Source organism: Plodia interpunctella, unplaced genomic scaffold (assembly GCF_027563975.2).
Source record: "Plodia interpunctella isolate USDA-ARS_2022_Savannah unplaced genomic scaffold, ilPloInte3.2 Pint_31, whole genome shotgun sequence".
Classification (NCBI taxonomy): Eukaryota; Metazoa; Arthropoda; class Insecta; order Lepidoptera; family Pyralidae; genus Plodia; species Plodia interpunctella.
Genome location: NW_026525651.1, coordinates 122,501 through 137,633, shown reverse-complemented (window position 1 = coordinate 137,633; position 15,133 = coordinate 122,501). Strand labels below are relative to the sequence as shown.

Genomic DNA, 15,133 nt, shown 5'->3' with positions numbered 1-15,133 from the left:
CTAATTCAAAGGCGAATAGAAAAGGATGCAGGTATATGAGAAAAAGAGAACCTTAAATATGTGCATACCCCATAGATTGCGCCTGCGCCTTACAATTTTAACTACAGCAAAAAATGTTAGCTATAAAAGAGGAATGTCACCAGGCGTAACGATTACGAAGAGAATTATGTTCTAAATTTTTTATCTCTATGTTTGTCTCTGTCTAGGCCAATTCGTAATAGAGTACGTGGGGGAACTCATAGACGAGGAGGAGTTCCGGCGCCGCATGGCGCGCAAACACGAGATCAGAGACGAGAACTTCTACTTCCTCACTCTGGACAAGGAGAGGATGATCGATGCCGGGCCCAAGGGAAATCTGGCTAGGTATGTTTAGATCCCAAATCTATACGAATGCGAAAGTCTGTCGTCTGTCTATGTGTCTGTTTCACGGTCACGGTGTCGCTTTCACGACTAAACGAATTTTGATGAAATTGCATCATCGGCCTTTCCCCCCCCCCCCTCTCCTACAAACATAGGCTACTTTTTTTTTTCAAAGATAGAAATATATACGCGGGCGCGACTCGCTTTATCTCTCTATATAAATATGTTTTATTACAATATAAAGTAAGTAAAATTTTTTATATGATCTCTTTCTCACTTCCGCATGTTCCGGGGCTGTGAAGCCGCGAAGCCCGGGGTCAGCGTCAAAATATCTTTAAAATTGTGAAGATTCGGTTGTGATTTTACAACCGGCCGCCTGTCTGACGTTAACCCTCCTTGGGAATGCCATTGTTGCCTATCAGCAGCCGGCTATTTGTCCCTTGGACGTTCCTTGATGTTGATGATCACGCTGAAGGTAAGAAAGCGGGAAAAACAGCATATTACAAAAATAAATTGTTATTTTTATTCTTATTATATACAATAGGAGTTTTGTTTATATTCAAAATATTAGTACTAGCTGCTTCCCAGGGTTTCGCTTCCGTGAGATTTTTTGGGATAAAAAGAACCTATGTGTTATTCTAGGTTATATTCTATCCGTGTACCAAATTTAAATAATAATGCGTCCAGTATATTTTCTGTGAAAGAGTAACAAACTTTTACACATACATTCTCGTGTGTATGTAAGTTTAACACTCTTTCATGCAAAATCTTTGAGATGGATTGTTATGAAATATAGTTCACGGATAGAAAAAAACCTAGAATAACACAGCGTATTTTTTATTCCGAAATTCCCACGGGAGCGAAGCCCCGGGGCGCAGCCAGTTTATAATATTTGTAGGATCTCACATTTTATTTATTTACTATGTATTAGCTTGTGCCCGCGGGTTCGCCCGCGTTAATATCCCGGGACGAAAGGTCCCCTATGTCCTTCTTCTTTTGTCCTTTTTTTAATATAATGTATAAGAAAAGGCTGCGGTGAAGTTTGTTGCGCCGCTTCTTCTTCACCTGTGCTTTGGAAGTCGGCAGTGGACTTAGTTTAAGTAATTTTTTGACGTCAATATGTGATGTATGTCATCCTAAATTGAATAAAGAATTTTGAATTTATAGCAAACTTACTTTCGCATTTATAAATATTAGGATTTTTTTGTGATTTGTACACTTTCGCGCATCGAACACATACGTAACTACATAAATCATATTAGCACGAAACCTTTTTATTTAATGTTGCTGACGTTTCAACGACCTTGTAGTCGCAGTGGCGATAAGTCCCGTTAATATTTGCCGACCTCGGTGGCGCAGTGGTAAAGTGCTTGCCTCCGAACCGAGAAGTTCCGGGTTCGATCCCCGGTCGGGTCATGATGGAAAATTATCTTTTTCTGATTGGCCCAGGTCTTGGATGTTTATTTCTATATTATATGTATATGTTATAAAATATAGTATCGGTTGAGTTAGTATCTCATAACACAAGTGTCGAACTTACTTTGGGGCTAGCTCAATCTGTGTGATTTGTCCTATTATATTTATTTATATTTATAATATAATTTATGTAGTTATATTTCTCCCGTGGTGCAGGTTCATGAACCACAGCTGTGAGCCCAACTGTGAGACACAGAAGTGGACGGTGCTGGGTGACGTGCGCGTCGGTCTGTTTGCTGTCGGCGACATCGCCGCTGTGAGTTTTCTTCGTACCATCACTAGATATTTATTCTTCGCTCCCGTGGGAATTTCGAGATAAAATATAGCCTATAGCAATCTTGGATAATGCACCTTTCTAATGGTGAAAGAATTTTTGAAATCGGTTCGGTGGTTTCCGAGATTTCCCGCCTCAAACACAATTCACAAACTCACAAAAAGAAGAACTGAATCTTTCCGAAAATCATTTGGAATAAATGCGTTTGAAGTCTTTTTATCTGTGCACCAAATTTTAAAAGAAAATTAAGAAAATAAAATGAATGCACTGTCTCCTGTTGGCTGCAACATTGGGTGCTTATCAACCAATCTCGATCATTATATTTGGTGTTGAAATTGCAAATCAATTCATTACAAATCAATTTTCTTTTTGACAAGCCTTTCCCCCCCTTTTATTTGTTTAATGTAGTTTTCCCCCAATTTTCAGAATAGCGAAGTGACGTTCAACTATCTGTTGGAGTGTGCGGGGATCGACAAGAAGAAATGTATGTGCGGGGCCAAACGCTGCGCCGGATACATCGGGGCCAAACCCAAACAGGTGCGTATCCCGCTCGTCCTCGCGTGTTCCGCGGCTGTGACGTCGCGAAGCCCGTGTTCACTGTAGATTAAAACGGCCAAGTGCCAGTCGGACGCGTGCTAGGGGTTCCGTATTCCATATCTATAAAAACGAGCAAAAAATCACATTGTATGGGAGTCCCGTTAAATTTTTCATTTATTTTGTTTTTTTTTTTTGTATTTGTTGTTATAGTGGCAACAGAAATACATCATAAATATATGAAATATTACTGATAAAAAATTATACATAAATTTATATTTAAAAAATGGTAAGCCCTTCTGGCATAATAGGGACCAACACTGTTTGAATGAGTTTCTTTCGGCATTTCTTCTCAGCAGTGGTCGTTCCGAAATGCTAGTAGTTTGTAGCTTTGATAAACATAATTTAATTTAGATTATGACGTGAAAAAGTGCCTGTGAAGGCCTAATTTCTGAATAAATGATTTGATTTTGAAAATTATAACTGACAGATAGACAGAGTCATAATAATAGTCAAGTCATACGGAACTCTAAAAATAATGATTAGTATTTTGTTTGTTAGTGTGTATACTTATCACTAGATGGTAGTGGTGGAAGTCATCTCAGATGCCTGAAGCGACATTAACCTATTAACCGCTTGGCATTTTATCAGCTGTCGTGCCCCCAGCGCCCAGCTCAGTCCAACAGAAAAAAATACCTACTACAAAGAGGGTTGTATGTAATTTACCTATTTAAATATCGATAAATAATATCGAAATTTGTTGCAGCGCGATGTTAATTAACAATCTGTGCTTAAACCCAGGGCAAAATTTTTTTTTACTTTTGGTAGTAGAAAGAATTGAATGCAAAGCCATTGAATATTGTTAATGATTTATTAATTCTCAATATAAAAATTGTCGACATTTGACAACTTATTTGCTTATTTTCAAAAGAATTTAATAAAACTATGTAGAACTATTGTAAAGAAATATTTATTAGTAATTAATTTATTTGTTGTTCTCTGAATAAGTCAATATTAAGAGAACTGCTTTGATGTACATATTTTTTACATGTTACTCTTTGAAGAATGTCCCGACACTAGTGTCGGGTTTTTCCGACGCGGGCGTTTGGCACCTATGCAATTACAAGAGAATATTATCAGTTATTTCACCTAACTTCTTACTTAATTTTATGGCTTTTTAATACGAGCCAAAAGTGTACGACATTACAAATGATTGCTTTATGTAATATATCTTCATATATTAACAAGTTTAAGACAATATAAAACATGACGAGTCGGAAAAGCCACTAAAAACAAACACAGCTATTTTGTCGGATATATACGACCTAGGCGAAATGGACACGATAACATTGGTCGGATTAATCCGACTCTGGCGGTGAAAGGGTTAATAAAGTCCGACACTGGTGACACACTCGTTAAGCTTAAGATAAAGATCGAGCGTTTGGACGAATCCAAAAATGTTGTGATTTTATTTTTGTCATATCTTTGAAAGTATTGTCATTATCAAACTAATTTTTCCACTGGTGATTTCTTAGAATAGTCATTATAACAAAAAATTGTCATAGCATATTATTACATGTTTTATCAACAGTGGCATGCGAATATCATAATAAAAAAATTACTTAAATAGTAGCGGTGGTCCATGTCGGCTTCGCTCATGTAAAAATGTAAATAAATTATACACCGAAATATTCGTCGGGAAAACCGGATGAAAATTGCGAGCAAACAGTTGTTGAGGAATTTGTTGTTGTAAAGAGAAGTCATGTTGAAACTTACTTCAATGAAATCTCAATTAAAATTTTGTTTACAGGACGAATCACAACCAAAAAAGAATAAAATCGCAGCAAAAAGGACATACAAGAAGCGGAAAAACACAGAAGAATCGCCGTCTACGAAATGCAAGCCAAAAAGGCCAGTAGGACGACCCGCTAAGCCGAAGGAATTGACGGAAATTGAAAAAGACTTGCTCATCATTAAAAGTGCTACTAACGGATTGTCCAGTGACTCTGAGTGTAACAGTAGGCTAAGTAGTGTGGAGGGAGACAGAAATAGCAAAGCGTTGAAGAGGAAAAGAGTCAGCTTTTCTTCGGAAGATATAGTTTTGAATTACCCTAGTGTCAAAAAGGTGAAGTTGGACGTGGAAAAGGGTGATTTTGACTGAGTAGGTTTAATTAGATTTTGTGTTGTATGAAATTGGATGGCGCTGTTCATATTGGAGGGAAAAATGAGTGTGAAATGTGACGGTCAGTGGTCTGTTTTTTGTTATATCTATCTGTCATAAGAGCGTGTTCTCATCATTGTCGGATGTGACGCCTCGAAATTAAGGGCCTTTGAAAAAGAAACTAATTTTCTCTGAAGACTTTGCTGTTGTTGTCTTTGGGAATGCCGTCGTTACCTCTAAGCAGTCAAGTCTTTATATCCCTTAATCGCCTCGAACGACATTCGTGAAAGTATGATGGTCTTATTCAAGGTGGGAACCCACAGCTTTATATAGGGAGCCATACACCACGATTGTTTTTGTTATATATATATATATTTTGACATTATTCATTGAACAAAAAAAACCGAATTATTTTTTTGTTAAATGTCCAATTGAACAAAACCTTTTGGGAATATAGTCAATGAAATTGTGTTGATATTGGTTACCAAAAATTTGGTCATTAGTATAATCTAAGTTTCAAAATTGTATAGTGTTAGATTGTGTTATTATAACTATGCATATCAAAGTTATATTAAGTTACGTACATAAACATAGTACCTACTTTATCTTTTTGTTCTTGGCTTTCCTCGTCTGTTGTATTTCTTTTTAAATGCCAGTTCCTATATTTTTTTTCTTTCAATGGGTTTGACGCATTGTCTAATAAAAATCTGTTTAACGAAAATTTGTCTTTCTTTTAACAATGCCGTCTTATTTATATAAAGTTAATTTCGCCATATTTTAGTAATAAAATATTTGTTTATGTTAGATAGAGCTTTTTATGATTGACTAAAAGTAATTGATTTATTATTTTCAAAAAAGCTTACATATTTCTTTTTAAAATTACTATATTTGGAACTGTCAATATGTATATGCTGTTTTATTTCCTCTCTCATCTGTGCGTGTTCCTGGTTGCTTCCTAGCGTCTGAGCCCAGAGTCCGCAATAATGTCTCATACAACACCCGACAAAGCAAAATCAGGATTCTGTAATGTTTGTACATATGAAATTTTAGTTATAGTTAGTAATTTATTACCTATGCATTTAGTATTTTGTAGAATTATGAATACGAAAATTTCTACGAACCATGGATATAACGGAGCCATTAAAAATATAAATATGTAAAGTATAATTTTTGCAAAGTATGTTAAGAAAGAGCTGGGCTGTCTGGCGCAGGCATTTTTTGCCTAATGGGCAGCTCTCACACTCATGTGATGTTTTACACAATCTTGCTAAAGAAATAAATATCTTTTATTTTTATTTTATTTTTAATTTTGGCAGTGTCAACCACATTGTTTGCTACAAACAAACACTAAACATACAACAAACAACGCTTTCTCTTGCACGAAATATTTTGTATTTTTTGTAAGTCATTTATTATCACAATTGACCACGTAACGACTCGGAAAATTCCGCTTCATATTTATAACATGATAAACAAGAAAATAATGTTTAAATCTCACATTATTATATAATTAGATATTTTTGCATTTACAAAGCCAGTTGAAACTGGTTGATATTTTTTTTCAATTTTGTCAAATTATGGTTCGGTGGTACTAAGTGCATAGCTACTAACTTAGTGTACAGTAGGCATTAGTCTAGTATATGTGCCGAGTGCCTACGGATGTGGTTATACTGATAAATTGTAAAGAGTTTTTCAAGAAGGTAAATATTTTTTGCTTTCATTTGAAATAAACTATTATACTTTTATTCTCTAGTTTTTATTTTACATCTAGATTTCGTCCGCGACTTCAGCCGCGTGGTCCGCACAGGAAAACATCGTGGGGAAATCTGCTTAATGCTTTACTGTCGTCTTTATTGGTTCTAAATATCCTCATATCGAGTGTGTTATTGCTAACACTGGTGTCCGATTTTATTCAAGTCGCCTATAGGCATCTGACATGACTTCTTTTACGACAACTTACCTCCATCTAGTGCCAGGTAGTCGCATACACACTAGGAACTAAACTGTCAACCAGTGTGCAGGTTTCCCTAGGTTTCCTCACGATGTTTTCCGTCACAGGAAGCAAGTGGTATCGTAATCGGTAAACAAACTCATACGGCACGAGTACGATACGAACCTGAGACCTTTCGATCCACAGGCGGGCGTCTTAACCATTACACCGTCACCGCTTCACCGGTTCTAAACAGAAAATAATAAAAAATGTGTAGTCATTTATGTTGCGCAGTTGCATTAAGATTTGATTTTCACTAAACACTATCATGGAGGCTGGTAAATGCTTCTAGGTCGTTGTTATTATGTGGAATGAAACACACACAACGACTTTAACGAGCACTATTAATAAGTGTGGTATGCCATTGCCTTTTCCATTTCACACATTAGTTAACAACCAGAGTTTCCTTACGATGTTTTCCTTCACCGGAAACAGATGGTGGTGTATGATAACATACAATACATGAATCAGATCGGTACACAGACTGACATGGCACGAGTAGGATTCGAGCCTTTTCCGAACATATTCTTAACCATTAGACCACCACGCTTCATACCAATAATAATAATAAATCTATTTTTTTTAAATAATAATAATAATAAACCAAACAGAAACTTGTTAAATAAAAGTTACAGCATACTTAAGCTAAAGTATCTATGTTTTGTCACTATTGCACTTTACAATGTTTGACATTGACAGAACAAGACAAAACATAGAGGTTTTTTTTTAATTGGCACAAAACTTTGTTTAATATTTGGAATGAGAACTGTAATATCTAAGAATATTGTAGATATACCTACGCTGCTCTTCTGCTACAAAAAACATAGAGGATTAGAATAAAAATATTATTATTTTAGCTATAATTTTAATGAAAAGAACTCAATATTAAACTCAACAAACAAGCTGAGTATAGGAAGCACACGAGTTTGTACAACCATTTCAAATGTCTATCGCTTATCGGTAGGATCGCGATGTAGTCTCTGTGGAGTAGAAATTCTGTACACCACAGCAACTGGAACAAATATAATAATAAATTGTAAGTTGTATTGAAGTACACAGGCCTTGGATATATGAACTGGCAGGAGGGACAAACCCAAGAAGTGCTGGCGTGATGTCGTCAAGAATGATGTGCTTGTCAATAAACCTTGGGAAGTGGAGACGAAAAAGTAGGAAAGCAGACTTTGGGCTCCGACGCTTTACATCTGCGAAAGTAACCACTAAAACTCATGCGTACAGATGAGAAGGAAGTAAATATGCACTACTTTGTCCTTTATTTCCTTATGTCCTATTTTGTTATGTAATTAATCAATTGGCAATCTAAAGAAATACCTGGAAAGAACTCCACATATAAGATCCTAGATGTACGTATAGATTTAGGATCTAGGTGGCTAAGACCAGATAGATTAAGTCACCTATAATTGACAATTGTGGATATTACCTATGTTGATGTAACTTTAATGAAACATACAAAAAAAGGTGCATTAATGGTATCTAAGTTTTTTAACTATCCCAATAGATTATTTTTAATTGCCAACAATTTAAACAGTAACTAAAAAAAAATGCATTTATATTCTATAATTTAAATGAGTATTTTGATTATGATACCAAAAACCATTCTTATGTATTTTATTAAAATTATGATGATAGAAGATGAATTTTGTTACTGACAAATATTGCATGCCTGAAAGGGAAATCTGTTGAAACTCTCAATTAAATTTACCATTATTGGTATATATGTAAGTAGGTACATGTCCATTGTACATACATGTACAAACAGATTTTGCAATTAATGCTTGTTGTCTTTGATTTTGTACAAATTCGAGTATATGTGGTTAAAAATTACTTTCACCGTGTATTAAACGGGTAAGTTATTTAAAATCTGTATTGGTTCCTCAATTCATGTGTAGATGAGCCCTAGCACTTATATTCTGATGATGATACTTTAGTATGAGCAATAGTTTATTATCAAAATAAAACGTACCTACAATGCCAAACCATGCGAGGAACACCACGCCGCCTTTCAGACCAAATCGATATGCGATTTTATTATCATCCTTAAATTCCAAAATCTTATTCAACATGTCAATATTATACTATTTACAATATTGTCAAAAGATTTGCAAAAAAGACCAGAGAGCATTATGTTTTTTTTTTATTTTACATAGACAAGACAATGTACAAAATGAAAATGTTTATGAAACTTAGGATAATAAAATGTACTTATGTTAAAATGTAGAAGATTTGGAAAGTGGACCCTGGGCTCCGCGCTATAGCTATGGAGGTAACCAGGATCCCGCTTAGATGAAAGAGAGAGAACTCACGAGCTATTTCCATTTCTATTTCCTGTATAACAAAATCGTTGTAGGCTTGTAGTAAATGTCTAGGAGCCGTGTACACTTTTGCTACAAAGATGTTCGACGCATGTTACGTAGGTACACGTACCTACTAATTCCATGGTACGATGTGTCTATGAGGGAAAATGAAATGTATGTGTGTACGGCCGGCTGCAAAAGTTCAGTCATTCTTTGACCAAACTTTTGTAGCCTGTACATTAAAAACTCAAAATCCCTTTCGCTAAACAATAGATATGTTAGATTCACATATTAGCATAGAAAAGAAATTTTAATCTTAACTAATATTATAAATGCGTAAGTAAGTTTGGTTGTACCTCTTCACGCCTCAACCAGTCTTATTGCATACCGATATGTAGTTTGAATTTTGAAGAAGTTCATAGGAAACCTTATATGCCGGAAAAATGAATGCTCCCGTGGGAAATTACGGCGGGCGAAGCCGCGGGCAAATACTAGTTCTTTATAAACGAAATATTGTAGTTAATAAGCAAAGATAAAAGAATGACACCCGTGGATGCACAAGATAGCATTCTCAAGGAGAACTGACGACAGACAGCAGTTCTACAATCACAGTCGACTAAAAAAATTAACATACTCCGGTCGAAGGGGATTTATTATTTACGGCCGGTATCAACAGGGCTTCGCGACGCCACAGCCACAAAACAAATCGGAGAACACGCGAGGATGTAAGAGACAAAGGTTGAAGACGAATTTCGTAAAGTTTAATAACCCTTTCCAAGAAGCACACCTGAATTTGCAGCATTGCAGTCGATCGATATGTCACTAATTTATTTATGCTGGTAGGTACCTCAATCCATTTCATAGTTACGATAGAACCTACTTTCACAAACAGCATAATATCAGAGAAATATAAGCTACCAATTATTATCTTTTAAATTTAATTATTTTTTATGAGAACTACTGCCACTTTAGAGTTTAAAAATTCGATAATTTTTATCCGCCGAAATATTGCTACCCAAAAGTTGGCCCTAGACCGGTCAACCGGACTAATAACCGAACTTACCGCTAATAGATGGAGGTTTTCCACCGAATGAAGTGAACCTTAGCTAAACTCCGAATCGCATATTTTAATTGCTGACAGAGGGCTGCCATGAAAGATAAACAGCAGTGCATAGCGTCCACACGTTCTCTTTTTTACGTTGCGTCCACGATATATTCAAATTCAAATTCAAAATTCAAATTCAAACCATTTATTCAGATATTAGACCTTCACAGGCACTTTTCCTCGTCAATCTTTATATTTATAGTTATTTCTCACAAGCTACAAACTACTGGCATTTCGGAACGACCACTGCTGAGAAGAAATGCCGAAAGAAACTCATTTGAACAGTGTTTGGTCGCTATCATGCCAGATCGGCTTACCATTATTGTTTCTTACAATGTTTTTTTTTTCTAATAATATATAAAAGTACATAATGTACATAGTCAAAAGGTATATCAAAACAGGTTATGAATATAGGAATAAAAGCCAGCATGTGAACGTTAGTAACACTTGTTTGTATGTTTCGTGGTAGGTCTTAGGGTGCGCGGATCTTCATGGTGGATTTTAATTGACGTAGGTGACTTTTTTAGGTGTGTTTCAAAACGGGTGCGCTTCGAGGAATATTTGGTATATCTTTGTGTAATAAAAATTATCACACTGATAAACATTTGAAAATTCAAATTACTTTATTTTATTTATTATTGTTCTGACTTTCGAAGAAACCTCTCACAAATACATATAATAAAACAGTAAAAGAAAAAAGTATTTCTGTACATTGAAGATATTTAAATAAAAAAAATTGAGATCGATAGAGAATCAGTAATAATAAATATGTCCGCAGCTTTGCCCGCGTTAATGAACTAGAAAAGGCATTTAAATTTCATCAATTATTTGGAGACTTCCGTGGCTTAGTCACCACGCCCGTCCGATATATGGACGTCTTGGGTTCAATTAGAGCCTAATATTTTGTTTTGTTCTGGGTGTGCTGTGCCCTTTTCTGTGTTTGTGTCCATCGGACCCGTGATGCAAGCTTATGCTTAGTATGGGCCGTTGAGTATTGTCCATTTACGTTATGAGTATTTTGTATGCCCTCACCGGTAGGACACCGGCCTTTCTTATGCCGTGCGGAGAGGAGAATAAAAGTGGACCCTGGGCTCCGACACTTAGATGATAGATAGATAGATAGATAGATAATTTATTATTTAGAACATGGTGATACAGAGTTGTTAGAAGGGTAATGTACAGCATATTCTGCCTATCAGGCGTATGAATGTTAACACAAACATGAGAAATTAATATTAGCGTACGTATCATCTGCTTTATACATAGTTACATTACATAATTTTATTATACATTTAGTCAACATTAATAACTGGCATAATTAGATTCAAATGTCGTAATAATTTTGTTACTTACAATTTATATTTGAACTAGTGTCAGTTTCATTAGTCTCATAATGACATTTCTCTAGAAGCCAATTAAATAATCTAAATTTAATTTTTTTTAAGATTGCTACTTTTTCTAATTTCTTTGGTAATTAATAGCTGAGGAGCCCTTTAATAACAAAAGTAAAGGGTAGTTATTTAATTTTTTCCTGGCCTCATTCGAGTAAAGTTGTTATGTAGCGAATACAACACCTGTTCCCGGGACACCCATAAAGATTTTAATTTTCCGGTGTTTTTACAGCCACATTGAAGTCTAAGCTTCCTTTCAGCATTGCAGATTTAAATAATAAGTATACACTTAAGAGAATTTATCTGAAGTGAACGAAAATATATGCTGTAATATGCCTCAATGAAAGAATAACAATTTTCAGGGTGAGTTTGAAGCACAGTCTTATTTGAAGTTGATTTTAACTGGCGCGCCGCTGACGTTTAGACAAAATGGCGTACCTACTATGTGATTTTCTGCGCACGTTAAAGTTAATGTCAAAGTTGACGGTGCAACCCGCCCTCGTGATAGGCATTCTGTCAGAATAATATTGTCAACGATTTATATTTCTTGTTAAAATTTAATTTACTTCGGGGATTGAATATCTTACAATTTGTTATGTCGCTAAATAAATTATAGCTCCCCTTTCTCCTATTGTTTGTTTTTAATCTGTTGTCGAGGTATGTCGCATAAAATTATACTAATTTTAGTATTTTCACAGTGGTATTTCCTCATGACTGAGGATCGAGACCGTTACACATACAATGACTTTCTTGGCACTATTAATTGAGTCGTTTGCTATTGCCTTCTCCATTTCACACACAAGTTAATAATCAACCAGTGTGCAGGTTTCCTCACGATGTTTTCCTTCACCGGAAGCAAGTGGTGGTACATGAAAAAGAATATAGTGTTAGATTCGTAAATACAAACTCAAGTGGCACGAGTGGGATTCGAACCTGGGACCTTTTGGTTCACAGGCGGGCGTCACCATTACACCACCACCGCTTCACATAGGTACATGTCCTATGTTGTGATCAGTTCAGCGGTTTAGTCATGAATGCGGAACAGGATCGTTATACTTACCTATTTAAGAGTTGATTTTTGAAAAAAAAAAGTTTAAGTTTGTGAGGATGTATATATGTGTTTGTATGTTTGTTACTCTTTCAAGCGAAATTACTGGACGGGTTGATATGAAATTTATACACGAGTAGAATATAACCTGGAATAACACATGGGTTACTTTCCATCCCGAAATTCCCACGGGAGCAAAGCCCCGAGGCGCGACTAGTATTACAATAATGAGAGAGATATTATTTTGATAAGCATTAAAATGTGTGGGCGTATTTGTCGCCGGTATAATTTATGAAATGTAAAGCCCTTCCTTTTACCGTTCAGATATATAAATAAAAGGTAAAGTTTTATGACTTGTTGGGTATACATTTATACAATTCGTGTTCCATTGTGAGTTAAAGACTAATCAATATAAAGGTTGATCACTTGATAACATTAATAAAAAAAAAGTTGCCCGTTGGCTGAAGGAAAATTTTCTGAAAATAGTACAGAACAAATTCCAGTTGTCTTACTATTAGATAGCCCTATATATATAGATCTATATCACGGAAAAACCTTTCACAAAAGACCAGATGTTCCCGCTGATTAAAATAGCTAAATCGTCAAGGTTTTTTGTCCCTTAATCGGCACGTACAACGTATGCGGGTGTGGTGTAGTCTAGGTAGTCGTGGGCGTTATTTCCACTAACCGTTTTATTCAACTGTTTTCTATGCTCAACGATCCAACCAGTTTAATAATAACTGCAAAAGTGGTTGGAATGCCCAATTGGTTTGCTTCCAATTGGAGCGGCGAGCGTGAGACATGCCGCGCCACGGAAACAACCAAACGTAGAACTGTATCGTGAAAGTAAAAAAAAAACTGTAATTTTTTCTAACTTATTATTGTTCCCAACTGTTTTGGCTACGTGTAATGCGTTGAGCCAAAAACGCTACGAATCAGATGAAAAAACAAAGCCACGTTGTCATATCTGACCAGTTGGCAACGCCAACTGGTTTAGTAACTAGTTGCTCGTTGAAAAAAAAAACAGTTGAGTTTCGTTGGCTCGAAAAACGTCAACGACGCACAACTAGTCTAGTGCGATAGTCACACTCATTGTATCACGCTGGTATATGTATTTAAAAATTGAAATGAATAAATTGAGAATTCGTTTGCCATGTTACCGCTGGTGTCCGCAGATTACCAGCGCCCTAACCTTATCTACTTAAACTTTATTTGGTAATTTAAGACTATTTAGTTCGCCTATTATATTTTGTTTTATTTAGTTAAGAAAGTAAATTGTATATTTTTGTTTACAATTTAGTAGCGAATAGAATTTTTAAGTTTGTGTGGCAACAAAATCGGTTAAGTCGTTTTTTATATCTTCACAATTTTGTGAAAATTACCTAATTTCAATTCTATAAAAACTACCGAACGGATTTTCGTACGGTATTCACCAATATATAGTGCGATTCCAAGGTTCAGGCGTATAATAATTTATTATGATTTTATACGAGTGTAAATTGTAGTTTGCTCTAAAATTGCGTTGTCATTAAAATTCTGTCTCAATTTGGTACCATATCGAGTGAAGCCGGGAGAATCTAATGTCATGGTAAACAAACTGCAAGCAACTTATACCTAAGTAGGCAACAGATGTACTACACTCGGAAGTCGCAGCAAGTCAATACTGTAGTCAAAGATATAGGTTTTCTAGAAGAATCAATTTGTGTTTTCTGTTACTTTATCTTAACTAAGTATTAATTGTTCGCCGCAAACTTAGACGTCGCAAACAAAAATTGTGAACATATAAAAAACGACTTAACCGATTTTGTTGCCACACGAACTTAAAAATTCTATTGATAGTACCTACATACCTTTCAATTTTCATCAAAATCAGACCAACACGGTTTGAAAGTTACCGCGGTAACAAACAAACAAACAAACAAACAAACAAACAAACAAACAAACAAACAAACAAACAAACAAACAAACAAACAAACAAACAAACAAACAAACAAACAAACAAACAAACAAACATACATATATACATAAAAAATGTATTTTTGCCCCAAGTCGATAACCAAACTAGCTATTCTGGCGATTTGTAAACAAAAACATTTTTTTTGTTATTGAATTGAAAACTTCTTTAGGGGCGTTGTGCACTTTTTGTGATGGGTAAAAAATGTTAAACTCGCGTCAGGACACGGGATCTTGATTGAAAATTCGTAAGACGTCAAAAATGCACAACGTTATTGTTCAAGTTTTCATTTCTGCCGACACTCCCGGAGTACAACCCGTTTTTTAATTACTAATTAATGAATTACTAGAACTGAATAAAATTTCGTTTTACGAAGTTTGACACAAGCCTTCCAGTATTATTTTTATCTTTTAGATTGAATCTGCATAGAGAGCAGCTTCGGTACGGTTATGGTATTCCCGTTGCGGCTTCTAGTTTACATACAATTTGAGAGTTTGTGGAATACAACATTAAGAGATGTTTGTCTAG

The 15,133-nt window shown here is 35.4% G+C and overlaps 1 protein-coding gene across 1 annotated transcript; it reads left to right on the top strand.

The window, feature by feature from the left end:
* Window positions 1-202: 202 nt before the first annotated feature.
* Window positions 203-6,550, top strand: LOC128682705 (histone-lysine N-methyltransferase NSD2-like). Its single transcript, XM_053767554.1, has 4 exons — window positions 203-363; window positions 1,993-2,092; window positions 2,537-2,647; window positions 4,455-6,550. The coding sequence occupies exons 1-4, from the start codon at window positions 266-268 to the stop codon at window positions 4,803-4,805; spliced, it is 660 nt and encodes a 219-aa protein (XP_053623529.1). The 5' UTR covers window positions 203-265; the 3' UTR covers window positions 4,806-6,550.
* Window positions 6,551-15,133: the final 8,583 nt, after the last annotated feature.